Source organism: Artibeus jamaicensis, unplaced genomic scaffold (genome assembly GCF_021234435.1).
Source record: "Artibeus jamaicensis isolate MK-2021 breed Jamaican fruit bat unplaced genomic scaffold, CSHL_Jam_final contig_47, whole genome shotgun sequence".
Taxonomy (NCBI): domain Eukaryota; kingdom Metazoa; phylum Chordata; class Mammalia; order Chiroptera; family Phyllostomidae; genus Artibeus; species Artibeus jamaicensis.
The window spans coordinates 2,340,688-2,367,294 of NW_026521848.1; the positions used below are offsets into that span (position 1 = coordinate 2,340,688).

General features: G+C 51.5%; 1 protein-coding gene across 6 annotated transcripts in view; it reads right to left on the reverse strand.

Moving 5' to 3' along the window:
• Nucleotides 1–26,607, reverse strand: part of RYR1 (ryanodine receptor 1) — a 117,536-nt gene that overhangs the window by 54,560 nt on the left and 36,369 nt on the right. For all 6 annotated transcript variants that reach the window (XM_053667517.1, XM_053667516.1, XM_053667518.1 and 3 more), the window contains 34 exons: nt 23,439–23,525; nt 23,067–23,293; nt 21,266–21,878; nt 19,554–19,823; nt 19,016–19,216; nt 18,551–18,662; nt 16,861–17,007; nt 16,247–16,520; nt 15,548–15,662; nt 15,328–15,460; nt 14,832–14,926; nt 13,397–13,532; nt 13,008–13,194; nt 12,814–12,922; nt 12,343–12,463; nt 12,085–12,254; nt 10,612–10,832; nt 10,435–10,525; nt 9,389–9,529; nt 8,835–8,998; nt 8,637–8,715; nt 8,309–8,398; nt 7,723–7,863; nt 7,309–7,383; nt 7,132–7,207; nt 6,662–6,785; nt 6,198–6,313; nt 4,691–4,758; nt 4,483–4,604; nt 3,962–4,011; nt 3,501–3,561; nt 3,166–3,404; nt 904–985; nt 196–326 (listed from right to left, as the gene is read on the reverse strand). In XM_053667517.1, coding sequence (XP_053523492.1) covers nt 196–326; nt 904–985; nt 3,166–3,404; nt 3,501–3,561; nt 3,962–4,011; nt 4,483–4,604; nt 4,691–4,758; nt 6,198–6,313; nt 6,662–6,785; nt 7,132–7,207; nt 7,309–7,383; nt 7,723–7,863; nt 8,309–8,398; nt 8,637–8,715; nt 8,835–8,998; nt 9,389–9,529; nt 10,435–10,525; nt 10,612–10,832; nt 12,085–12,254; nt 12,343–12,463; nt 12,814–12,922; nt 13,008–13,194; nt 13,397–13,532; nt 14,832–14,926; nt 15,328–15,460; nt 15,548–15,662; nt 16,247–16,520; nt 16,861–17,007; nt 18,551–18,662; nt 19,016–19,216; nt 19,554–19,823; nt 21,266–21,878; nt 23,067–23,293; nt 23,439–23,525 — 5,068 coding nt within the window. The remainder of the gene's footprint in view (nt 1–195; nt 327–903; nt 986–3,165; nt 3,405–3,500; nt 3,562–3,961; nt 4,012–4,482; nt 4,605–4,690; nt 4,759–6,197; nt 6,314–6,661; nt 6,786–7,131; nt 7,208–7,308; nt 7,384–7,722; nt 7,864–8,308; nt 8,399–8,636; nt 8,716–8,834; nt 8,999–9,388; nt 9,530–10,434; nt 10,526–10,611; nt 10,833–12,084; nt 12,255–12,342; nt 12,464–12,813; nt 12,923–13,007; nt 13,195–13,396; nt 13,533–14,831; nt 14,927–15,327; nt 15,461–15,547; nt 15,663–16,246; nt 16,521–16,860; nt 17,008–18,550; nt 18,663–19,015; nt 19,217–19,553; nt 19,824–21,265; nt 21,879–23,066; nt 23,294–23,438; nt 23,526–26,607) is intronic.

The following is a 26,607-nucleotide window of genomic DNA, read 5'->3' on the forward strand; positions in this document are numbered from 1 at the left end:
CCAACCATCACCCCCAGACTCCAATGTCCAACCTACAAACTCGGGGATTCCCCATTCTGGTGCACCCCCATGCTGGGGAATCCGCAGCCCCTCAGAGGCCAGATGGGCCATTCTGACCCCAAAGTGGGCTCTGCTTTGGGCCCCGTGCTGAGTGAAATGAGACCCCGAGAGCTGCCCTAGCCCCACACAACTTACTGGCCCGCTCCCGGGGAGACTTGGTGGTGTACACGGAGCAGGCATTATACTCGTTCAGCTGAGGCTCCAGGAACGCCACAGGCATGGCTGCTGCCAAGCGGGCCAGGCACTCCCCGAGGGCTGGCCGCAGCCTGGAGGATGAAAGTCCTTAGCTCCTAGGTCATCCTCTGCCCGGACTTGGGCCCCACCCAAGTCTCCCCAGGAGTAGCTCTCCTCAGGACCTTTTGGAAAAGATCTATTGCTCACCAGTGGGCACAAATGTAGCCTTTCCCCTGGGCTTCCTGAGTGCCCTCTGGCTCCACCTGTGATCCTGGCTCAGGAGAGACCACACACACACCGCCAGGGCCCTGCCCAGGGCCCCGCGCTTGCTACAGCTCCCGAGTGCTGCCCTCGTTTCTATGGGCTCCTTGCTAGGGCTTGTTCCACATCAAAGAATAACCTGGCATCCTGGCCAGCAAGTGCCCCATGCCCACCTGCCCTACCCACCACCTCCCTCCTGGGCGGCCTCTACTTCCTTTGCTGGCCTTCCCCAGAATTCCTTCATGTGGCCACTCTGGGGAACTGAAGCCGCCGCAATGTACCTGTCTGCTGTTGAAGACCTAGAATATCTCTTCTGCTTTCCACACCCGCCATCTTCTCTAGCATCCTCCCCTCCTTGAGCCCCCACAGTGCCCACTCCAGCCCCAAACTATGGCTGCTCCTCCTTACTTTTCCACGTAAGAGTTTCTGGTTGTTCCCAGGGAGTAGATACTGCACAGAGTTCGGTAGCACGAGACCTGGACGTCGTCCACTGAGAGAGAGAACAAGGGTTGAGGACATGCCCACCACGCCAGTCGCCCCAAGCCCCTTCCCTTGAATCTAAATGGCGGGTAGGAGCTGCCTGCCATTGACCATTTTTGTGGTTTGAGTGAATACCCCTCTCTTGGCCTGTTTTCCTATCTGTAAATGGGCATAAGTACAGTATCTCCCTCACGGAGGTTGTGAGGATAAAACACTGTTAGTATTTGGAAAGCAATTAAAACAAGGCACACAGCAGGCACTCAGAAAAGGCTCGTCGTTGTTCCCTTTGAGGATAGTGATAGGTACTCTCTCCAGAAGAATGTGAAGAAACATACAATCCTGACTACAATTTTAAGCCATCCACACGTCCACCTCAGAAGGTCGGGTGAAGGGCCTCATCAACTGCACAAGTGTCAGGAGGTACAAAGAGGGCAAGGGGGCTGTTCTAGGTTGAAAGAGACTACAAAGCTATGAGAGAAATTACACTGGAATCTGAATTTTGAGAGAACAATCAAAGGCGTTTTGAAGGTCATAGGGTAGTCAGGTTGGGGGCGATGCTGACATTGCGATCACTTTGGAGAAGCGCTGATTTGGGAGACGAGAGCCGAGTGCCTAGGGATGAGCTGCCACTCTGTGTGTGGTCACATTCGAGAGTTCAAAAAGCCTGCAGATCTCGTCACCGTAAAGCGAGAGACAAAGCAAACGGGGCCAGTTCTTAACAATTCTCTTCCTTTGAGTTTTTTGCATATTATTAATGCTTCCAAATAAAATGTTGGAGTGGGGAGGGGGACCTCATCCATCTGCTTCTTTCTTTCTTTCTTTCTTTCTTTCTTTCTTTCTTTCTTTCTTTCTTTCTTTCTTTCTTTCTTTCTTTCTTTCTTTCTTTCTTTCCTTCCTTCCTTCTTTCTTTCTTTCTTTCTTTCTTTCTTTCTTCCTTCCTTTCTTCCTTCCTTTCTTTCTTTCTTTCTTTCTTTCTTTCTTTCTTTCTTTCTTTCTTTCTTTCTTTCTTTCTTTCTTTCTTCAGGGTTTATTAGCGAGGAATAAGCATGAAAGTGGGGCCAACTGAGGGAGGTTAAGAGGAAAGTGGGGCCAACCAAGGGAGGTTGGGACTCCCAACTGCTACTTTTTTTTACTTTTATCATTAGGTTCTAATAAACAGTGAGCTGGGACATGGCTCTCCTGTCTCTCAGTCCCCTCAGCCCACCAGCCCTACAGTCCATTCTGGATGCTTCCCCGGGGCGTCCCACAGGTTGGCTGCTCACAACCGCTGAGTCCCAGACTGACCTCGACATCTTCCCAATTTGTCTCATGGGGCCCCACTGTGCCAAGGTCCTCATGTCAGGGCCTTGAACCTTCCACGGAACACCTTCCCTCCATGGACCATCTCCTCCACCTCCTGAGCGCCTCTCCCGCCAGTGCTTCCTGTCCTTCCCCAGCTCCCCCACGGTTCAGGCCACATCTCATAAGGCACTTCTGAGTACGTGAACATACAGTGTCACGACACCCCACTGGGTACCTATGTCTCTTTAACAATGGTATGTTACACCACAGTGTGTGTACTTGGTCACAAGATCCCTAGTGAGGTGCCACTGGGTAGAATAAACACAGCAGACACAGTGACTTTCAGCACCTGTTCTTACCCTCTTTCTGTACTTCTCTTCTTCCTAATAATAGACCTCCAATATTTAGCTGGATACATGACCTCCCTGAACAAGGGGGCCTACTTTCTGGCCAACAGGACAGATGTAAGCAGGAGTGATGGGGACTACTTCTAGACTGTCCCTTTGAGAGAACTGAGGTGCCCTTCTCTCTGCTTTTCCTCCTCTCCTAGTGGCTAGAAAGAGGATGTGGTGGTGTGTTATCTTGAGCCGCAGGGATAAAGACAATATTTCAGAGATGGCAGAGCAACAGAACGGAGGGATCCTGGGATCCTGAGACCATGACAGAAATGTGCTGCTCTCTTGCTTAAGGCTTTGGTGATTCAGGCTCTTTGGACAGAGCCGCTGAACGCATGGCCTAATTAACTCATTCTATTACCTACTAGTTTACTGAATGCACACTTTGCTTATGGCAATAAATCCACTCAGTAAAAACACACTTAAGGATTCTATCAGGCACACAGGGATGGGTGGCATTGGCTGAATCGACCCCCCACCCCCGACCCCTGCCCTTGGGGTCAGGAGCCCTTACAGATGACATCATCGCCGAACTGGTGCTGGGCGATGTGCTGGAAGAGGGTGGTGAGGACGGGCAGCAGGGCCACGGTGGTGTAGGTGAGGTTCTGGCCCACACCCTTCACCTGCGTGCGCGCCTGTGACACCTTGCCTAGACGCAGGTTCTCCACCATCTTCTCGATGTCCTCTGAGGCACTCTCAAAGAAGGAGCGGAGGCCAGCCTTCACAATCTCAGGGCCTGACTTCATCACCGTCCTAGGACGGAAGTGGAAGGCGCCCCAGTCGTAGGATCCGAAAGTTTAGATTTTGGAGGATGTAGGAGTGGGCACCATGACCTGTGACCCTCCCTACCTGGCATCCAGGGAGCGTGCCAGGATGTGAAGACAGTTGACCACAGCTGGGGCATCTGTCCCTGAGGGAGGAAGACGGGCCTGGATGAAGAAAAGACTACAGGACAGTACCTCCCTCTGTGTCCACCCGACAGGATCTCTCCCCACTCCAGCCTCCCATGTGCCCCTGTTCCCCCCCATCAAGGCCCTGACCCTCCCCCATCCCAGCCCTGACCCCTCAGGCCCTCACGGTCTGGTTCTCAGCCTGTCTACCCCCTGGGGCCTGGGAGCTCCACGAGGGTGGGGCCTGGGACTGTCCCAGTCACAGCCCTGTCCTCAGGCCGACCCAGGCCACGTCTGGTCCAGGGGAAGAACACAGTAAAGGTTATTCAAGTCAAGGCACGAACCTGGGCCATGGTTCTTCGGGGTGCAGTTGGTAGTGAGGAGAAGAGAGAGAAGAAGGGCTCAGGAGCAGTTACTTACCAAAGAGAGAGACTCGGTGACGGACAAGAGCAGCAAGCTTGCAGAAGAGGCTGATGATAGAGAAAGAAAGAGAAGGACGGGGAGGGGACACAGGACGTGAGGACTCCAAGGGGACAAGGGCAGTGGCGACACAATTAGAGGAGGAAGAAACAGGCAGAGACAGCAGACGGAGCGGGGAGGAGGCAGGATGACGGGGAAGGAAGGGAAGGAGACAAGAGGGGTGGGGAGCGGCAGAGAGATGAGTAAGCTTGAAAGGCAAGGCAATAACTGTCCCGTTGGTGGTTGGGGAGGCTGGTCTGCCTTTCTGACAGGGCGAACGATTCATCCCGGTTTGCCTGAAAGTCCCAGACGCACCGGGACAGTTGGTCACCCTAGCCCTTTAATTGCTCCTGCAGGTAGGGTTGGTCACTGCCCAGCACCCAGGACAGAGCCCCTAAGGTCCAAGGTGGAAGTATAAGGTCCAGAATTTGGACCTTACGGTGAGGTCAGGGGACTGGGTCAGAGGTCACAGGACAGCCTACCTGGTGATCATTTCCTTCTCTTTATTGGAGGCATGGCCACCACTGCCCAGCACTTTGGCTGGTGTGGACAGGAAGTACAGGCAGTGGTTGGTAAAGTACTGGTTGATCAAAGGGAGCAGGATCTGAGGTGGAGGGTGAGAGATGAGTGTGATTGAGTAAAGGGGGGGAAGAGCCCACCCAGTCCCCAGCTACTGAGCCCACCTCTCACCTTGGCAAAGAATTTAATCTCCTGTTCGTGTGGGGACTTTTCTACTCGTCCACTGCTGACCACAGCCTCTGGTGGTGTGGGGAGAGCAAATATGGGTCATGGTGAGTTCAAAGCTGGGGAAGTCAGGGTATTCTGATGGGGCAGAGTTAGGATATGATGGGAGATCATTTGTTTTTTTACCTTTTTAATATTTTAAAAAGATTTTATTTATTTATTTTTTTAGAGAGTAGAGAAGGGAGGGAGAGAAACATCTGTTGGTTACTTCTTGCACCCTCCTAACTGGAGACCTGTCCCGCAACCCAGGCATGTGCCCTGATGGGAAACCAAACTGGTGACCCTTTGGTTCACGGGCCGATGCTCAATCTACTGAGCCACACCAGCCAGGGTAGGAGATAAATTCTTGACAGGAAGTCACTTTGTTGGCTTTGAGCTAAACCTCTCTCTCCAACCGAACTGCTGTCTTAACTCCTTGATCAAACCCTTCCTGAGGCTGAGAGGTGGGGAGGAGGACAAACTGGGGTGGGGTAAGGTCATGAAACATCCCATTCCTCTCCTATCACAAGCCTTTTTCTACCTGAACATCAATACCTGGCACAGTGAATTTGGAATAAGTGATTGATGAACCAGATGAAGCAAGAAATCAACACTGTTCACTTTAAAATGGAAATCAATTTCAAACATAATAGTAATGGTGGTAGCAATAATTAATACTATTAAAATAATAGTGATGACTCCAATGATTGCACGCTTGCTATGTCTCGGCACTGTGAGAAACGTCTTTGCACCGTCTCCTCCCACCTTGGAGGCCTGAGCACAGTAAGTTCTCACTTAGCGTCTCTGTAGGTTCTTGGAAACCGCGACTTGAAATGAAACAATGTCCGAGTATAAGGAAACCGATTTGACTACAGGCTAATTGATATAAACAAGAGTTAAGTTCCTATGGCATATTTCTCATCCAAAACCATCACCAAACTTCTATTAAAGACCCCGAACAATTATAATATTAAACTTTGAAATAAATGTGAGCTCTAAATACATTTAAGAAACCAGTCCACGAGCCGCCCCCGTCTCCCCTCTGACCCCGTTCCTCTCACTCTCCCCCTTGGTCACTCTGCTGCAGCCACACGGCCGGGTACCCACAGCAAGAACCTCTCAGAGCCTTTACACTGCTGTTCCGCTACCTGGAACACTCTCCCCGGATGTCCACACGGCCCCCTCCCAGGCACCTTCAAGGTCTTCCCAGAATATTCCCCTTCCCACACTCCTTAGCTGGCTCTAGCGTATTCTTTTTTTCTATAACACTAACCACTTTCTAACGCGTGAAGTGATTTCGTTATTTCTGACATTAATTGTCTGAATCCAGGAGAGGGATCTTTGTCTGTCTTGCTCGCCACTTATTCTCAACACCCAGAACACTGTCTGGAACAGTAATCAGATGAGGGAGGAAGGAGACCTGTGTGACCTGGGTCTCAGATAGGGTAGGCATCGGGGAGGGACTTCTCCATACCCAGGTGGGCGATAAACTCCTGGGAAATGTCCATCCAGCGCAGCAACTGCTGTAGGAAGCCAAAGGCGAACCGTTTCTCAATGGAAGATGTATCCAGCTCCATATCCTTAAGGCCTCTGCGTGGAGGGGTGGAGGAGAGCGTCAGCCCAGATGCCAAACGCCCTGCTTCCCATTCTTCTCTAGATCTGACTCTGCTCCTGAAGGCCCAGCTTCTGACTCACCCCAGGTCCCTGGAGTTCCAAGCTCCTTCCTAGATGGGGCCTGCCCCTTTTTCCCAGGCCCCATACTCTGAACCTTTTCCTCACTCTGGTTCCACCCCGACTCTCCAGTCCCCACCCTGAGAGCTTCCTCCTTTTAGGCTTCTCCCTGCCTCCCCTACCCTGGCCTCAGTTCTTCCAGCTGCTGTCCTGTGCCTTCTGCCCCAGTTCCCAGCTGCTCCCTGGTCTGGCTCCCAGCCCACCTACCTGGTGACCGCATAGCCGTTCATCTGCAGAAACTTCAGCAGCTCCTGGGCCTTCTCTCGATCTCGTGCCTTCTCCTTGGCCGTGAGCGTGTCGTAGGGGACCAGCAGGGGATGGGTCCCACCACCTGGGGCAGCAAAAGACCAGAAATCAGGGGGCTGGGAGGGACCCAGGCCACTCCCACTGAAGTGGTTCCTGCAGTTGAAGGCTTGTATAATTATAGGAATAAAGACAGAGGGAAGAATAAGCAAAACGTTGCTTTCGGATGCTCATCACAGCCTCGCCACAACCCTGCAGTACTAAATGTTATTATCCCCACTGTACAAACGCAAAAACAAAGGTTTAAGGGGGTAAAAACAATTGGTGAAGGTAAAAGCCACACGACTCCAACACAGGCCCTTTTGAGTCCACAGCCTATGACTAGGAGGCCACGGAGAAGGGTGGTCTGTGTGGGGTCTGATGGGCAGCCTCACCCTTGGCCTCCAGCTCCTGCTTCTTCTTCCGCCCCCAGGTGTTGTGGTAATTCTCCGCCAGCTGTTCTGCCATGGCCTGGGAGCGGATGCGGAGAGTCAAGGCTGAGATTCAGAGGACGTCCTCCCCTACCCCAGCAGAAACCTCCGTGCTCCCAAATACAGGATCTGGGGTCTCACCTGCAGCTCCCGGGACAGGGTGACTCCGCTGAGATCGGGGGGCTGGGGGTTGTAGCCTTCTCTCGGATCATAGGTCTGGGAGGACAAGAGAGATGGCGGGCTTGATGGGTGAGCAGGACCCCAGGCCCCAACCCCATCTACCCCCCTCACTTGGCCCTGGACCCCTTCTCTGCGCCTTCTCCTTAGGGCCCTGCCTCAGCCGTCCCCTCCTCTCCCCTCTGCCCCTGGCGGCTCTTCAGACTCACCCTTTCTCCTTCCCCCAGTCTCTGGGCCTTCTCTTGCCCCCCTCTTCTGGCCTTCCTCCTTCGCCTGACCCCACCCCCTGCCTGGCCCCGCCCTCTCCTGTTCCCATCCCTTATTCCGGCCGCTCACCAGCCCCTCAGGACCCTGTCCCCACCCCGGTCTCGCCTCCACCTGGGCACTTTGGGAGATCTTCCGTGTTTTTTTCTTCTCGGTCTTCTCCTCCTCGCCCTCCCTGGCCTTCTCTATGGTCCATTCCCAGGCAATCATGGCCTTCAGGGACTCCTTGATGGGCCAGCGGTAAATCTCCTTGTCCTGGGGTTGACAAGAGGGAGCAGAGTGGGAATCGGGTGAGAAGCGGGTGGAGGTATGAGACCCCGGCTCAGCCTCCCTGGCTTCCAGTGTCCTAAAAAGGGGAAGTCTCCCAGCATGTGGCAAGGAAGCGGTTGGGTCGAATTTGAACCCAGGTCTGTTCCCTGTCCTTTAACAGAGCCTCCCCAACAAACTCTCGTTGTCTCATCTTATGCACAAGAGTCAGAGAAGTTAAGTATGGCCAAGGACTCAAACCCGGATGGACCCTTCAGGAGGAACACTCGGAGTCCTGGGTCTAGGGGATGCAACCAAGTTCAAGGAAAGGCACAGTTCGTGGAGGGGTGTCCGGCTAGATCCAAGCCCACGAAGCAGACCCGCTCCTCCCTGAACCTCCAAATTCGGAGGTTTTGTTCTGGACTCCCAACACTGCTCCCCGAGGCTTGGTCACCTTCTCTGAGAAGGTCTTATAGGGCCTCAGCATGGGATGGGTCTTCAGTTCCTCATCTACGTTCTCCCCATAGGACCAGTTGTTCTGGATCTGGAGATGAAAAGGGAACAGGTGGAGGCGGTGTGGCTGCAGAGCTGAGGGTGGGGGCAGGATGAAGGGTAGACGGCAGCTTTGGGGACAGACAGAGGGAACCCTGGAGGGATGAGGGATTCAGAGGAGGCTGTGGGTCTCAGGAAGAGTTAAGGGTCTCTCTGAGGAAAAGCTGGGGTTTTGAGGAAGGCTGGCTGGGGGAGGGGCTCCTGGGGAGGGGCGGGCCCCCGATGCCCACCTTGTCGAAGGCCCACTTCTCATGTGTGTACTCTGCGAACTTGTTAATGAAGGAGTCCAGCTTCTCTGGGATGATCACGCTATTGGGGTGGGTAGGGTCAGTGGATGTTGGGGACTGGCCCCTCCTTCCATCTCTAACAGTCACCTTCTCCTTCTCCCCCTACCCCAGGTCCCACCCTCTTCCGCCCCCAGGCCTCACTTGAGGGTCTCCACAGGCCGAGGGTCAAAGTTGCCTTCAGCGTCCACCGTAGCCTTTTTCTCAGCCTTGGACGAGTACGAGGCATCCACGTAGTCGGGGGGCAGGGCCCCCGCGATGGCACACAGACAAGGCATTGCTATTCGATACAGCTCCACGTCGTACTTCTGGGGATGCATGGGACGGGGCGTCACTGCAGGCCTGGCTGAGCCTGCTGCTCCTGGAGCCCCAGGACCTCAAAGTCACCCCACCCGTCAGCCACTCTCCTCCCTGAGCCCACAAACATGGATTGTGGTCCCTCTTCTGACACCCAAACCTCAGCCCCGTCTGGCCCCTCAAACTATCCTACGTTACCCTCTCCAAGTGCCCGGATGAGAGGCCCATCCCCTCTTCCATGACACCCAAATCGGAGATCCAACTCACAGGTTCTCTCTGATCCAAACCTGCACAGCCGCCTCCCTCCCTGAGTCCCACATTTGGGGATTTCATTCTGAATTTCATCTTTGGCCCTCAAACCCTTCAAACGGGTTCCTTTCAGGGTCCCTGGGTGCCCAGACCTTGTGGGCCAGTGAATCAAAGATGCCCCAGAAGAGTTTCCTTGTGAGGTGTAGCTCCTCCTCTGAGGTGATGCCGAAGTTGGCCCAGCCTGTGGGCAGGCAGTAGTACTTCCAACAGCGCTCATAGTGGTTGGTGAGGAGCTGGTGGGAGCAAGAGGGGGACATGCAAATGAGGGGGGCAGAAGTGGTTGGCAGGCAAAAGAAAGTCCTGGAAGGCCCAGGGCTCCCAGCCCTGGGCTGGTATGAAGGAGTATGGATTATGCAAATACATGCTAATGGAGAATGATATGCTTATTGAGGAGTGATACTAGACAGTTTATTATGCAAATTTAGCATCCTAATTAAGAGTCACGGTGGGCCTTAAACCAGAGCTAGATTTGTCTGGTGTTGCTTTACACAAATAAGCATGCTAATATTAATTCACAAATAGGTTGTGAGTAAATGGGCATATGGATGTAGTGCTTTGCTCTTATGTAAATTATCATGATGAGTAGAAACATAAGCAGCACCTCATACAGATATATGGTAATTAGGAAGAGAGCCTCCACATTTAATATGCAAATTTGAAACAGGGGCTGATTTAAATGTATTATGCAAAATAGTCAAGATATCTGAGTTGGAGGTATCTCCTTATGGAAATTAGCATGCAAATAAAAAAGTAATAGAGACAGTGTGCAAATATTCAGAATAGTTGTGGTACTGTTTATGCAAATAAATGTACTCATTTGAATAGTAGAAGGCTGGTGGTCTGGGCATGAGAATAAGCATGCTAATTAGGAAAAGTGGTGTGCCCATACAAATATAGTTAATTTATATGTGGGCTGGCTCACTGTTAGGCAAATGAAATGCTAATTAGAGAGTGTTAGAGGCACCAATGATGCAAAGTGAATATCCTGGGAATCCTAGTATGCAAATGAGAACGCTAAAGAATGGCCTCATATTTGCAGTTTAACTGGCCTGGGGGATACGGATACAAATGAGCCCCAGGGCGGAGTAAGCGGATGGGCGGGGCACAGAAATAAGAGCACTAAAAAGCCTGCCCTAACCTTGAGTGGCATCTTGGCGAACTCATTAAGAATGGGAACGTCGAACACCAGGCGCCGCAGCAGGTGCTGTAGCATGGACGGGCGGATGTACCTGCAAAGACAACGATGGGCTCTCGCCTCGAGGCCAGCTAATGCCCCCTCCCCGGGGCCCCAGCGCCACCCCCGATCCTTCCGCACCTGCAGAGAGACATGAGGCAGTCCTCGATGACGTCGCGCTGCGCTTTCGTGAGCGAGCGGCCGCGGGACAGGCGGTACACCGTGTGAAGCATGGAGTCCACCATGATGGCGCGGTGCTCAGTTCCCGCAAAGAGTGGCGCACACTTGGTGATGAGCGGCATCACTGCCAGGCACAGGTAGCGGTTCAGCGCCAGCGCCATCTCCGTGGTGCTGAAAGTGGCCTGGGGCGCAGAGTGGGGACATCAGGTCCTCTGCTGGCTCCTGGGGTTGCCCTGGCACCTGAGCTGGACAACTCTGAGCAAATGACCCAAGCTTTTGATCTTTCCCTCAAACGCGCTCCCCTGGTTTCTACTCCCTTATTGTTCCCGACTAAGCAAACTATCAAACACACACAAAAGTGGAGAGCCCAATTAATGATCCTCCATAGCCCAGGTTAGACCGCTCTGCAGTTTCCACCTCCTGCAGGTCCCTCTTCTCTAAACCCACCTTTTTCCTGTGATAGTTTCATGCAACCCCAGCCATACACCATTTTGCCCAAAGACGCTTAGATATGTATCTCCATTCGACACGTACTTCTATTTAACATTCCATGCTGCCCTGACCTCACAAGATTAGTGTCTTAATATCCACGCTTTCTCCGATTGTCTCAAGAGTCGCTCTGCATTTAGCTGTGACTATTTGGGTCAGGGCCGTAGGAAGGTTAACATACTACATATATTTAGCTGAGGTCTTTTCGCCTGTAACTGTCCCTTTCCTCCCCACTTTTAATGTATATTTATTTGCTGAAGAAACCAGGTCATCGGTCCAGTGGAATTTCCCACATTTTGTCTTTGGGTGGGTTGCTTCCTGGTGGTGGCAGTGAACTTGTTCCTCTGCCCCGTGTTTCTCATCAGCTGATGGTTAGAGATTCAGATGTGTTCCTTTTTCTCAGTTAATGGCCGACCATCACTTCTCTCATCTTATGAAGATCCTGCTTTTGGCCAAGGTCAGCCCTGCAGCCCATCACTGCCATTCCTGTGCCTCCTTTGTCACCAGCTTGTATGAAGACTGTTAACACTCACTGTCCCCCATCCATACCTCGCCTCCCAGGCTCCTTAAACGCTCTCCAGTAAGGCTTTGGGCCATCACCTTACTGAACCTGCCTGTCAAGGTCACCTGTGGCCTCCATCCCGCCAAACCAGCAGTCAGTTGTCAGCCTCATCTTACTTGGCCGGGTCACCTTCTGTATTTAGTCTTGGTGTGGTGCCCAGGTCTTTATGTCTCCGTGGTGCTGAGCCATCACTGAGAATGATTATTTCTTATCATCTCCACCTGAGGTGCTGGAGATTTCCACCTCCCCTTTCCCAGAACTCAGAGCTTTTCTCGGTTTTTGTTTTCTCTCTTGGTGGTGGGGGAGGGAAGATCAGGACACATACACAATTTCAGAACACCTATTTCCTCTCTGGAGGTTGGGAGGGTGGCCAAGCTGCTCACCGTGTCCAGCGAGGCAGCTGCCCTCATATCAGGCAAGAATCCCACATCCAGCACATGCAACAAGAAGTCCTGGTTCTCAATGCCGTACACACGGTCCAGGAAGAGCACCATGGACGCCTTGTGGTCTGGCACAAAGGACGCTGACATCTTTGGCTGCACCAAAGCCCCATCTGTAGGCCAGGACACAGGGAGTCAGGGACCCCTTGCAGACCCACCCTCTCCGTCATCTCTCCCTTGCCGAGTCCTGCCACCTCAAACCTTTGCCCAGGGTGGGGATCTGCAGGGGGAGGCTGATGATGCCCACGAGGTCATCCAGGGGCACGAGGGAGCGCAGGATGGCACGGATCCGCAGGGCCTCGCCCTTGCCTGCTTGGATTAGCTGCATGGGGGAGACAGGCACGTCACTGGGAAACCCATGCAGCATTCTATCCCTCCCTGACCCACTGGCAGGTAGAGCAGAACTCCGTCTCGCGGGGCTAACCCTGGGATCCACACAGCCCCAACCCCTGCCTGTGCATCTCCACTGCAGCCTTAACCACCCCTCCCCTCATGCCTGGTTCCCGCCCACCCGCTGCCGCAATGGACAGGCAGGGAGCTCTGGGAGAGTGGGACCAGGGGCTGTTTTGGTCACTGTCTGTCCCCAGCACTGCCTAACCCAGGATCAATGTTCTCGAATGCCTGAATGAAGAGGTTTAGGGTTGGCCTCCACCCTCGTTCCTCAGTCCTCACATGCATCTCTGGTGCGCAGCGTCCAAGCAGATCAATCAAGGCAGCATAGAAGGACATGATGGCGTGTCCCAGGTGTACCCGGTTTTCCTCTGGGTGCTCCTCCCCAAAGCTGCAGGGAAGGATGGACGGTGTAGAGGGGGCAGCACGGGACACCGGAGGGAAGGTTGTTCTGTTAGAGTGGGTGGGAGACTCACTGCTCACGCCGCCGGTCCCTGCGGACACCTGGGCCGTCCCTCGCGGGGTCCTCAGAGATACGGATGGCCTCTTCGATGGCAGCCAGCAGTCCCGAGCCTCCCTCACCCCGCAGGGCTGGCCCGAAGCACTCCGGCTTGCGGATGAGCAGCCGGACCACCACGTTGGCATTCTCCTCTACGCTCTCACCTAGCGGCTCCGGTGGGGTCAGGAGACCTTGTGAGCCCAGGGTCCCTCCCCAGGCAGCCTTGGACCCAGTACCTCAAGGGTTCACGCCCAGACCCTGCCTCTTGCTCGGGCCAGGCCTGTGGTACAAGATGCGGGCCACCCGAGGGAGGCTTTGGCCAGTGACCCCGGCCTCCCACCCCACCGCTGCCAGCATCTGCCTCACCGTTGACGAAGACAGCGAAGCGCAGGAAGTCCAGGTAGCGCTCACCGCCACAGGGGTTCCAGCCGATGTCTGGGTACCCTTTGGCCAGAAGCATGGGGCAGCTCTGGAGGCCACAGCCAGCCAGGTAGGACACCACCTAGGGGCAGAGGAGGACTCAGCCAGAGGCCAGACCCACACTACCTCCCTCCCCAAGGCTCAGGGCCCTGCCAATCCCTGGCACTCCACATGCTAATTACCTCTGGAACCCTCAGCAAAAGATGACTCATCCATCATCCACACTCATCTCCCACCTGCCACAGGCGCAGCCTCTGCCCGGGACTCCCTACTCTCCCCAGTCTGTGCTCCTCTCAGGGTAAAAGCCAGAACCCGCACTGTCTCCCACACGGCCCTCACACAACCTGCCCGCTTTGCCTCCTGCCCTCACCTCCCTCCACGCACTCCTTGCTCCCTCTGCTCCAGCGGCCTCTTTGCTGTTCTTCAAACTCATAAGGTTCACTCTTAAGGTTCACTCTTGCCTCATGACCTTCGCACTGGCTGTTCCCCTACCTGGAATGCCTTCCCCCTGTGAGGGACGGCCCAGGTGTCCGCAGGGACCGGCGGCGTGAGCAGTGAGTCTCCCACCCACTCTAACAGAACAACCTTCCCTCCGATGTCTACGTGGCCCCTCACCTCCTTCAGAGCTTTACCTGAGTGTCACTTTCTCAGAGAGTCTGTATCTGACCACTCTTGTCTGAACTTGAACACCCTTCTGACATTTGATATTTCTCTCTCGCTCACGTTTTTCCTAACACTGGTCACCAGCTAATAAACCATATATTCTACTTATTTATCTTGTTTATTATCCATTCTCCCAACTAGAACATCCAACCAGAAAGGAGTTGTGACTGTCACTATCACTGACATACCCCTGATGCCCTGGACAGGTCCTGACACATAGTTGGGACCTGTCCCATAAATAAATATTTGTTAAGTAAATAACACTATAATAGTGGGTAAAGGCTAGTACTTACTGTTTTGTAAGTGCTTTTACAGACTAACTTATTTAATCCTCTGAACAACTCTACAACGTTGCTTTAATTATTATATTCATTCTGTAGACTAGGAGTCAGAGGCCTGGAGAATTAAAGGCATTTGTCCAAGGCTAGAGCAAGGGAGTGGGGAGAGTCAAATCTAAGTTGCTGAACTCCGGAGCCTGTGCCCTTCAGCACCACACACAGAAGTAGGAGCACAGAGGGCCAAGAAATGTGCCAAGGCCGCACAGCTGGGGAGTGGGGAGCGTGGATTTGCCCTCAGCTCATCAGTGAGCGACTGGATCCTGTTCTTCCCCTGAAACTTATTCCCCTTCTGATTCGGTCCTGAACCATCCAGAACGGCCGCTCAGAATGGGTCCTGAATCAGCAGGTGCCCGCAGATCCCAGGCCCCCCGGCTCCACACCTTCTCCAGGTCCTGCTCCTGCAACGCCAAGGCCAGCTCGTTGTTGTCGATGACGGAGGCAGCTGCCACATCCAGGGGCGTGGAGCCCTGCATGCCTGCGGGGTGACAGGTGGTGAGAATGCTCTCTGGAGGTGCCTAGCTACCTGTCTTTCTGCTTATCCTACCTCCTCTGGGAAGCCCTCCCTGACCACCCTTTTCCAATCTGGGCCAGGTGCCTCTTCTGGCCTGTCCTCCCCCATCCCAGGCCTGACCACTCTGGGCTGCTGCTGTCTTGGAGGAGTCTGTCTTCCCTGTCACACTATGAGCCCTGTGAGGGCCAGGCCCAGGGCTGTCTGGGTGCCTCCAGCACCACCCATTACAGGGTCAGATCAAGGGCAGGTTGAGGGTGAGTATCTGCTGAATGAATGAGTGAGCCAGCCAGTGGAGAGTGAGGCGGGCCTGGATGGACTGCCAGGAGTGGGCTCCCGGGGGCAGCACCAGGCTCCGGGATTCTCACCCAGGCCAATTCCGCTGTTCTCCAGCAGGTAGCTCAGGTGGTCAAACATGGAGCGCTGGTTCTGACGGCTAATACGGCAGAAGTAGCAGAGGAAGCGGCAGCAGCTTGTCACCATCTTAGGGAAGCGGATCTCCTGGGGTGAGCAGGGCGGGTCAGTGGTCAGTGCCTGCCCTCCACAGCCCCTGCCTCTGGAGCTCCCAGGCCCATACAGGACACTTACCTTGGATTCGCCACCCCCAAGAACATTCACCATGACCTCCATGACTGTCTCATGCATGCCCAGTGCCCGCATCAGGTTCGGGTGCTGGTAGAAAACTTTGTTGTTCATGATGTTTCTGTGGACAGGTGGAATGCTTTGGTGGGGTCCAAGTCCAGAGAGAGCCCCTAGACCCTAGACCCTTGAGGGGGCCATCACCAGGTAGACTCCCCTAGGTAGGAGACCTTTATCATGTTGCCCATTGTATCCCCAAGTGCCTAGAAAGGTCTTGACATACAGTAGGTGTTCAATAAATGTTTGCTGAATGAGAAAATGAGGCACTTGACACTTAGTGAGTGCTCAATACTATTATTGTTATTGTCATGACTACAGCCAAGAGCTCACTAAAGCTGCGCAGGAATTCGATGAAGAAGGCAGGAGACGAGGAAATTGAAGCTCAAACAGGGTGAACTTTGTGCCAAGAGTCACAGATCAGTAGGAGGTGTTACCCTGGGGGTGGGTGGAGAGGTCAGGGTAGAGGACAGTATTTGGGGGATCAAGTTAGCTGCCAGAAGAAATATATCACCCCAAGGATGAAACACAGGTGGAGGAAGAAGATATCACTGTACCCAGAGGACGTGACCCAGGGGACAAGCTGGAGCCAGGAAGGCTTCCCTCCTTTCCTCTGGGATATGCAAAGTCAAGGAGGGGACGGCGCCTCACCCAATGCTCTGGATCATGAGGTTCTCCTCCTGGGGACCCATCTGCACAATGAGCAGCGAGCGGATCTGGCCGAGGCACTCGAGCAGGCTCATGGTGTCCTCCATGGAAGATGGCGAGATGGTGTACGCACGGGGCAGGGCACGTAGCAGCTCCCCGAGCCCGTCGTACTGCCGGTGCAAGAGGCTGAACATGGCCCGCACCAGCTCGGGGCTCTGCACAAAGTCCTCTTGGGCCCACTGCACCACCGTGTGGGACACCAGCTCCTGCAGCGACTCTGGAAAAGAAACCCGAGGGTCAGACACTCTGCCTGGCCAGAGCTTCGAGCCCAAACAATGCAGAAGGGGCCCCTCTTTCCAGTGGCTTCTCAGTTACTAACTGCCCTGCTCCACCTCCCGGGAGTGCTTGGATTTAAGCAGATTTTTTCTATTGCCCCAAGAGCCTCTGTGTTTTCTTTACTCTAATACCCCTTCCATAAGGGCCCCTACAAATTTCAAGAGGAAAAAAATGGAATCACTTGAGAACACCAGAGCACTATTACAAGCAGTTCACTATCCACCTCTGAAAACACAAGCCTCAATTCCATCTGTCCCCCTCCCTAGTGGCCCTGCCCTTACGAGGTTTACTCTCCTCAGCAGGCAGCTCCTCCTCAGGTTTCTCTTCCTTCTTCTTGACCAGCCGCACTTTCTCCAACAGGCTCATCAGACGGCTGCCCAGGGTGACCTCTTCCTCTGGTTCCTCCTCCTCCCCCACCAGCTGAATTCCTGGAGGTGGTCAAGCAGGAGGGAGTGTCACTCACCTGCTTGCTTGTTTGTCTGCTTCATCATTCACTTTTTCATCCCTTCCCCTGTACATTCACTCGTGTGTGCATTCACGGTTTTTTTCATTTATTTCTTTAATTGTATATCTTTCATTTATTCATTCTTTATTTGTAATAGTCTTTCCTTATTTTTTATTTTGTAGAATTTTACTTATTTAAATTTTTTTATTTATTGATTTCAGAGAGAGAAAGGGAGGGAGATAGAGAAACATCGATTTGTTGATCCACCTACTCATGGACCCATTGGCTGATTCTTGTACAAGCTCTGACTGGGAATCAAACCCACAACCTTGGTATATGAGAGCAATGCTCTAACCAACTGGGCTATCTGGCCTGGGTGAAATAGTTGTCTGTTAAATCAGCTACTGTAAATTTGTTCAAAGAACTAAAGAAAACCATGTTTGAAGCATTAAATAGAAGTATGATGATAGTGACTCATCAAATAGCAAATATTAATAATGAGGTAGGTGATATAAAAAATAACTATACAGAAATTTGGGAGTTGAAAAGTACAATAAGAATTTTAAAAAGTCACTGGAGCCCTGGCTGGTATGGCTCAGTGGATTGAGCCTCAGCCTGTGAATGAAAAGGTGGCTGGTTCAATTCCCTGTCAGGGCAAATGCCTGGGTTGCAGACCACGTCCCCAGTTGTGTGTGTGTGTGGGGGGGAGGCATGTGAGAGGCAAATGACTGACGTGTCTCTCCCTCTCTTTCTTCCTCCCTTCCCCTCTCTCTGAAAATAAATAAATAAAATCTTTAAAAAATCACTGGGGAGGTACGACCACATATTTGACCTGGTAGGAGAATCAGTGAACTTGAATGCAGGACAATAGGGATTATGTAGTCTGAAAAACAGAAATGTAAGGAAGAAAAACTAGCAGAGTCTCAGAGACCTGTAGGACACCATCCAGCATACCTATAATAAGAATCCCAAAAGAAGAGAAGAGGAAAGAGCAGAAAAAAATATTTGAAGAAATATGACCAAAAATCCCAAATTTGATGAAAAACATTAATCTGCATATCCAAGACATTTAACTTCAAGTAGAACAAATTCAAATAGCTCTATACCTAGATGCATCATATTCAAATTGTTTAAAGGCAAAGGCAAAGAGAAAATTTTGAAAGCCAGCCAGAGAAAAACAACACATCATAGGGGGATCTCAGTAAGATTGTCAGCTGAATTCTCCTCAACAACAATGGCAGTCATCCACCCATCCCTCCAGCCAGCCATTTCTCCACTCTCATCCTTTTGCCTATAGCCATCCATCCATATACATATCCACCCAAATACCCATTTATATCATTCCACTCATCACCTATCTGTTCACAAAAACATCTATTTATTCACTCATTTATTCAACCAACCAACCAAGCAACAGTTACATAGCACCAATACTACAGATGTTCAAAATCAGGAAATGTTAGGGAAAACTCGGGAGAGGTCTCAAGAGAAAGTTTGGAAGGAGGGTTCTCTGAGCCCTTCCTTACCACAGTGTGCCAGCAGGTCTTCATGAAATTCAAGCAAATTCAGGCGAATCTCTTCAGGGAGAGGACAATCTTCCTCTTCTTCACCATCTTTGAAGTGTACTAGCATATTGATCTAGGAGAAGGTCAAAGGTTAGAATGAGGGTCAGAGACCCCAGAGCAGGAACACTGCGGTAAAGGATCAAAGATCCAATTGTGAGTCCCTGTCTAAGGTCATGAGCCAAATTGTGAGTTAATGGAGAATACCTGGGAGACTAGAGGTTTGAAAGGGGTCAGGGTCATTCTGGATGACTCGGAGGTCAAGTTAATTCAGATAGGTAGGAGAGTAAGAGATAAGCATAAGTATTTCAATAGTGTCAGAGAGCAAGCACAGGTTTAGAGGTCAAGTACCATTAGTGATCAGAGTGGGGGAGGGGCTGAGCTTGGGGTTTAGACAGTAAGGCCAATCAGGGTCAGGGGTCAAAGGACCTGCTCCTGGGGTGGGGAGCGGAACTCTCGAGTACGTCGGGCAGTCTCAGCTGCAGACATGGTGAAGGCTTTCATGAGGAGGCTGTAGCGGTCCCGCTGGTTCGCCTGGAGCTTGTCCACATAGCGCTCTGCAAAGGCTACCAAGGACTCCACACGGTGCTGCAGCTCTTGGTCACAGAAATACTCCAGTAGGTGGCACATCTGTGGGAGAACAATCATGCAATAGGAGGGATGGTGGTAAGACCATCAAGACCTCCTTGAAACTTTTCTTGCTTTCTCCCCCTTCTCAGCAGCTCTGACCTTGTCCAGCTACCATCATCTCCTGCCTGGATCCCTAGGCCAGACTTCTTCATGGTCTCATTTCTCCAATGCATTTCCCATTTGGAAACCAGAGAGATCCTTCCAAGCCAGCAGCACTCCACTTCCTTATGCACTTCCATAGCTCCCACTGCCTCAGAACAAATCCTGACTCATGCCTCATCACTGTGTCTCCCACCCCAGATGAATAGGGGTTCAGAAATGAGAAGAACCAGCCCACCTGTAATTTCACAGATTCTGGCAACTTCATCTGGAGAAGCCCCTCCTCCAAATCTTCTTCTTTTTCCCCTTCTGCTGTCTCCTCTTCCTCTTTTTCCTCATCTTCCTTCTCCAGTGCCTCTTCCTCCTCGTCTTCCTCCTTCTCTTCCTCATCTTCTTCTTCATCCTCCTCTTTCTCCTCCTCATCTTCCTCTTCTTCCTCAGTGAATACCTCAGGCTCAATCATCTTCAATATCTGTTTCACATCCTCATCTCGAAAGACGCCCATCACCTACAGGACAAATCCTGGGTCTTTCACTGTGGCCTGCAGAGCCTCCATAATCAAGTCCCAGCATTACTCCCCGGACCTACTTTTCCTGAACATGGCAGGCTCATTCCTGCATTTGGCTATATGGTTCCTCCTACAAGCAGGAATGGAATTCCTCTGCCCTGACATTCACCCTCCTTAAGAATCCCCCAGATCCATATCCCCTGTCCTACCCACATGGTCCAGACCATGACAGCAAAACATGAGCATCTTTCTCTTCATAAGTAAGTGTCTAGTCTCCCAAGCTTGAGCACATGTGCCTCTGGAACAGGACACACCCTGTACCTGATGGAGGCCATTAGAGCTTCCAGCATATGCCCATTCTCAGTCAGCATAATGGAGACACTAACAGATGGAAGAAGAGTAAATAGACAAAAGGGAAGAAGAATTGAGAAAGAGAAACATGGATGAATGGGGGGGGAGAACTGGGTGGCTGAATTAATAGATGGAATAGTAAGGGCTTCCAGAGGAGAAAAATGGATGAGTGGATGAGGGATGGAGAGGCAAAGGTAAAGGTGGAGGAAGAGATGGTCAGTGGATGGATGAGAGAGGACAAATGATGTACACATAGGTGGGCAAGTGAATGGATGGTTTGATAGATACATAAGCAAGTAAATGAGTGGAAGAGTAAATAGATAAATGGGTAGATAGTCATGCAGTGGGGTGGGATGAATGGATAAATTTGTGTGTAAAAATTGGATGGATTGGTAGGTAGGTATATGAGTGAATCATTAGATGGTTAAGCGAATGAAACAGAGGATGAACAGAAGATGGAGACTGGGTGGATGGGTGAGTGGATGAATGGGTGGAGGTGGTTGGATGGGTTTGTAGGTAGGAGGATGGGTGGAAAATACATATGGGTAGAGAGATGCATGTATGGATGAACAGGTAGGTGGAAGATGAAGAATGGATGGATCTGTGGATGGTGACTGGATGTACATATGGATGTATGGGTGCACAGGAGGAAATAAAATGATGATTGAATGTATGAAAGGAAAGACTGATTAATAAATAAGTGGGTAGGAAGATAGATGAATAGATGGAATGGTGGGTGAACTGATGTATGAGTGAGTGAAAGTCTGAATGGAAAACTACATTGAAAGCTGGATGAATACGTGGTTGGAGAATGGAAGAATAAATACATGGATGGGTGAATGATGGTTCCTTGGATGGCTGAATGGAAAGAAGAAGAGATTAATACATATATAAATTAGATGCATGAATGGAAGGGAAAGTCCGTGAAGGATGAGTAGAAGAGGGAGGGGTAAACTGAAAGGTGGAGGATGTAACACGGAGAGATGAATGGGTGGTTGGATCCATAAATGGAAGGGTGGTTGATGTACATATACACAGATTATTTGGACTGCGGAAGAGTGGGACAGAGGGAAGCAGGAAGAAGCCATTACCAGCAGGGTGGACACAAGCTTGAGCACAGGCACAAACTGGAACTCCACCGAACCACCGACGGGGTCCCGTGCGTGCTGCCCGCCATCTCGCACTGCCTCGCCCAGCATCCGCAGCGCTTTGTCCCGTAGCGCCTCCAGAGGGATGCTGGGGCTGAGGCGGGCAGGGGCTTCTGCCATCCCAGTACTGGGCAGGGCAGCCACGAAACAGGGGGGTGAGAAATGGTGTGGAGGCCGCAGCGAAGTGGTGATGCCAACGCCAGGCAGGCCATGGCGGCGGGGACCATTATCCTTGCTTTTTCCAGGTGGGAAGAGGGTGATGGTACGGGTCTCAGTCGTGAGGGGCACGATGTACTCAGACAGCATGGAGCGGCGGCTGCGGCAGGCGCTTTCCAGGTGGATGCTGATGAGGAGATCATAGTAGCCAGCACGCAGGGGTCCGGGGAGGTGCGCATCCTCCAGAGCGTGCAGCAGCTGCGCCTGGTCCATGTGACTGCACAGAGCATGCGCCACGCGGTTGTTGCCCAAGGCGCACACAGCGCGGTAGAGGCGAAGGGTGTGGGAGTGGAAGCGCTGCAGTTCCAGGCGCTCGGACAGCTCCAAGATGTCCATGCACCTGTGGCGGAGATGAGCCACAGACAGGGACACAGCAGGAAGAAGAGATGGGAGACAGAGACAGGGATCAGAGAGGCAGAGAGGTGCATAGGCCAGTTTGGGTGACCCCAGGAGAGAATCCCAGTGAGGCCCTGGGTCAAGGATCTGTGAGTTGTATGCAGCCAGTTTGAGGAGTGTCTTAATGATTCTGGAAGCCCCTAAAGGTCGGAGGGCCCACTGGCAGTGTCTGGCACTCTGAGGCATCTGTGACTCCATGGAGAAGATCTGGCCACCCTAAATGTATCTGGGATCCTGGGTTAGGCCTGAACCCCTGCCTCTGGCAGGTCCGAGTACCCTGACTATGTCTCAGCACTACTACAATGTAAATACCACCAGGGAGGGACGTTTCTGCCTGTTTTGGATTTTGTTTTGTTTTCTTTCTATGTTTCCAGAACCTAAACAGGACCTAGCACATAGTAAGTGTTCAATAAATATTTGTTGACTGAATAAATGAATGTGTCTGCCCCCCAGGATGGGTGCAAGCCCACTGAGTTATACATGAGCATTACTGGAATGTTTGTTCACAAGGGCTGAGTGTCTCGAGCCTGGAACACCGCCAGTCACATAGGAGGAGCTCAAAGTTATTTGTCAAATGAACGAATAAAGGAAAGAAGAAGTATGTTGGCAGCCTTGTGGGGTGAATCTGGGATTCCTGGCCATGTTCAGAGTCCTTAAGAGCACTCCTGCCATTTATGTGAACACAACGTCCACCCAGATGGGTCCCCTGGAATGCATTTGAAGAACTCCATGGATACATCTAAAGTCCTTCTGGCTGTGACTGAAACACCTTGGGTGTGGTCCATGCCACTCTGAGTAATGCCCAGATCCTCCAAACTGGGGTGTTGTGTGGGCTCTTTGATGGGGGTCTGGGCTCCCTAAGATGGGTCTGGAGTCCCATGAGGCGGGTCCATGGTCCACTGAAAAGGGCCTAGGATCCCGAGGTGGGTCTGGAGTTCCCTGAGATGGGTGGATCTAAGGCCCCTTAGGGTGTTATCTGGGGACAGTAAGGTAGGTCTGGGGCCTTCTGGAGCATTGGCTGGAGTCCTAGGGTAGTGGTGGGGGTCATTGAGTTACACCCACACCCAGGTGGTTTGCCTGCAATACCCCCACATTCCCCTCTCCCCCATGGTGCAGATGGGCTGGCCCTGACCGGTTCTCCTCAGGAATGTGCAGAGCCATCATGGTCAGCGGCTCCTGGCACTGCACGGCCCAGCCCAGTCGCTCGCCAGCTCGCCGCGTCTCCACCTGCAGGAAGTGGTTGGGCATGCGGCTCCACGAGATAGGCATCAGCATCTGCACCTCCAGCCTCGGTGGGCACTGCGGGGCCGGGTTCTTGCGCTCGCTCAGGAACATGGCAGCAGACAGCGGCATGATGTTCTGGGGGCATGGTGCACAGGTCAGGACTCCCAGCCCTCTGTCCTGCCACCCGCTTCCGGGGAACGCCTGGATTGCCCCCTCCCTACTCCTCCAGCCTGACTTCCCACACCTCCCACCCTGGCCTGTCCCATCACTGCACTCTGACCTTCTGCTTCCCCAGCTCAAACTGGATGACGTTCTGGTGGGTGGGCAGGACAAAGACAGCAGGAAAGAGCTTTGTGTTGGGTTCCACCTGGCAAAGAAGAGCAGGGCAGGGTGAGGAAAAGGGCACTGTAGGCTCCACAGTGGCCCTGAAGTTGCCCTTGGGCTGCACTGCCTCTGACCCAGCCTGGACAACATCCTTCAGCTTCACCGGGATAACCTGTCATCTAGGTCATCCTGTCCCTGACCATGATCGCCATTTCCATTTCTCTCCCAAGGATATTCACTCTCCCAAATCCAGCATCCTCACCCGCCCCTTTCCCCAGCCCTCCTGATCTTCACAGTAGAACCACCACAAACACCACCATCTGGCAAACAATCTCGCCAAAACCAAATCGGAATCTAATTGCACCTTTGCACCCATCTCCCAGCTGACGGGAAAAACAGGGGACAGAGGTAAATGCTCTAATGATGCCTCAGGGATGCGTCAGCCAGATCCCGACAGGGGGGAGCTGGGCCCAAGCTGTTCCGATGGCAGCGAGCACAAAGAACCCCCTGGGCTTTGTTGAAACGCACCTTCTGATCAGTGGGTCTTGGGAGAGGCCTGAGATTCTTCATTGTTCTTTAACATTTTTTCCCTATTACTGTTGACATATATTATACTATTCTCAGGTATACAACATAGTGATATACCTTACAACATGATCACCCTGTTCAATCTGGCACCCACCTGACAGCACATATAATTACCCCAATATTATTGGCTGTGTTCCCTGTCCTGTACATTACGTCCCTGTGACTGCTTTTATAAATGGCAATTTGTACTTCTTAATCCCTTCACCCTTTTCATTCATCCTCCAACCCCCTCCCATCTGTCATCGATCAATTTTCTCCCTGTACCTATGAGTTTGTTTCTGTTTTGTTTGTTCATTTACTTTGGTTTTTAGATTCCGTATATAAGTGAAGTCATATGGTACTTGTCTTTCTCTGTAGCATAATACCCTACAGCTCCATCCACGTTGTCACCAGTGGTAAGATGACATTCTTTTTATGGCTGAGTAATACTCCATTGCACATACATAACACATCTTAATCCACTTGTCTGTTGGTAGACACTTAAGTTGCTTCCATATCTTGGCTATTGTAAATAATGCTGCAGTGAACACAGGGGTCCATGTGTTTTTTCAAGTTAGTGTTTTGTATCTCTTCAGATAAATACCCAAAAGTAGGATTGCTGGGTTGTATGGCAGTTCTATTTTAATTTTTTCTGAGGGACATCCATACTGCTTTCCATAGTGGCTGCACCCGTCTGCATTCCCACCACCAGTGCATGAGGCTTCACCTTTGCTCCATATCCTCGCCAACACTAGTCAACTATGTGCACGTAGTCATTCTGACAGGTATGAGATGATGTCTTGTTGTGGTTTTAATTTGCATTTCCCTGATGATTAGTGATCTTGAACATCTTTCTGTAGAGATTCTGTATTTCTAACAAACTCTCAGGTGATGCAGACCCTGCTGGCCCAGGGACCACACTTTACAGAGCAAAGCTCTCTACAGGACAGACAGCCTGGTTTCTTCAACAAATACAATTCAAAGAAGAGAGGGAGAGAAGGAAAGAAGGAGGGAGGGAGGGAGGGAGGAAATCTACATATAAAAGAAACTCAAGGGACATAGCAAACCATTAAAACATATGGCCTTATTTAAATTTCAATTCAAATAAACAAATGATAAAAAAAGAAAGATGTCTTTGAGACAACCAGAGGAATTTGAACATGGACCAGAGATACTTGATGACATTTAAGTATTATTAGGATGTTTTAAAGGTGATGATATTGTCTTTATCTTTTAGAGATAGGCCCTGAAAAGAGAGGAAAGAAGATGATGTCCGGGATCTCTTTCAAAGTGGGTGTGGCAGTGAAGGTGGGTGTGGCAGTGAAGGTGGGTGTGGGAGGTAGGGATGAAGGAAGATGGGTTGTGAATGGGTAATAGCTGAAGCCGTGTGATGGGGACATGGAGGTTTATTATGCTATTCTAGTTCTGTATATTTTTGCAGTTCTCCATTTAAAATTAAGTTTTGTGACTTCCAGCTAAGACGTAGGCATAGGTAGACACCCTGTCCCTCCTTGCACAGCCAAAAGAGGGACAACAACAATTTAAAAATGAAAAACAGCCAGTACCAATGGAAAACTGTACTGTATGGAAGTCTGACAACCAAGGAGTTAAAGAAGACACATTCATCCAGACTGGTAGGAGGGGCGGAGTCAGGCAACCAGGGCGGAGAGGACTTGCAGCAAAGTGGTAGCTGGCGGACTCCAGGTATGCAGGGTGGCGGCTGGCAGACCTAGCGAGGTGCCAGATTATGGGGCATAGTGAGTTGCACAAGGTGGTGAGCGGTCCCACATTCGTGCGCAGATACACCAGGCAAAACTGGGGAGCAAGACAGACTGTGCCAGCCCAGGGAAATCTAGCCTCAAAATACTGATTGAAAACACCTGTGGTGGTTGAGGTGCCAGGAGAAACTCCCAGCTTCACAGGAGAGTTTGTTGGAAACCCACTGGGTCCTAGAATGTACACAAACCCAACCACATGGGAATCAGCAGGGCCCAATTTGCTTATGAGAAGTAGGGGAAGTGACTGAAATCCGGCAGAGAGCAGAGCAAGCGCCATTGTTCCCTCTCTGACCCCTACCCCACATACAGTGTCACAATCCAGCGAGATGAGTTGCACCATCCTGGTGAACACCTAAGGCTCTGCCCCTTACTAGATAACAGGAGAGTCAAGACAAAAAAAAAAAATGGCCCAAACCAAAGAACAGATCAAAGCTCCAGAAAAAATACAACTAAGCGATGAAGAGATAGCCAAACCTATCAGATGCACAGTTCAAAGCTCTGCTGATCAGGATGCTCACAGAATTGGTTGAATTTGGTTGCAAATTAGATGAAAAAATGAAGGCCACACTAAGTGAAATAAAGAAAGATGTACAGGGAACCAATAGTGATGGGGAGAAAACTGGGACTCAGATCAATGGAGTGGACCGGAAGGAAGAAAGAAACATCCAATCAGAAAAGAATGAAGAAACAAGAATTCAAAAAAAATGAGGAGAGAAGGAGAGAATCCTAGAAGCAGCAAGAGCTAAGGGGACAGTCACCTACAAAGAAGTCCCCATCAGA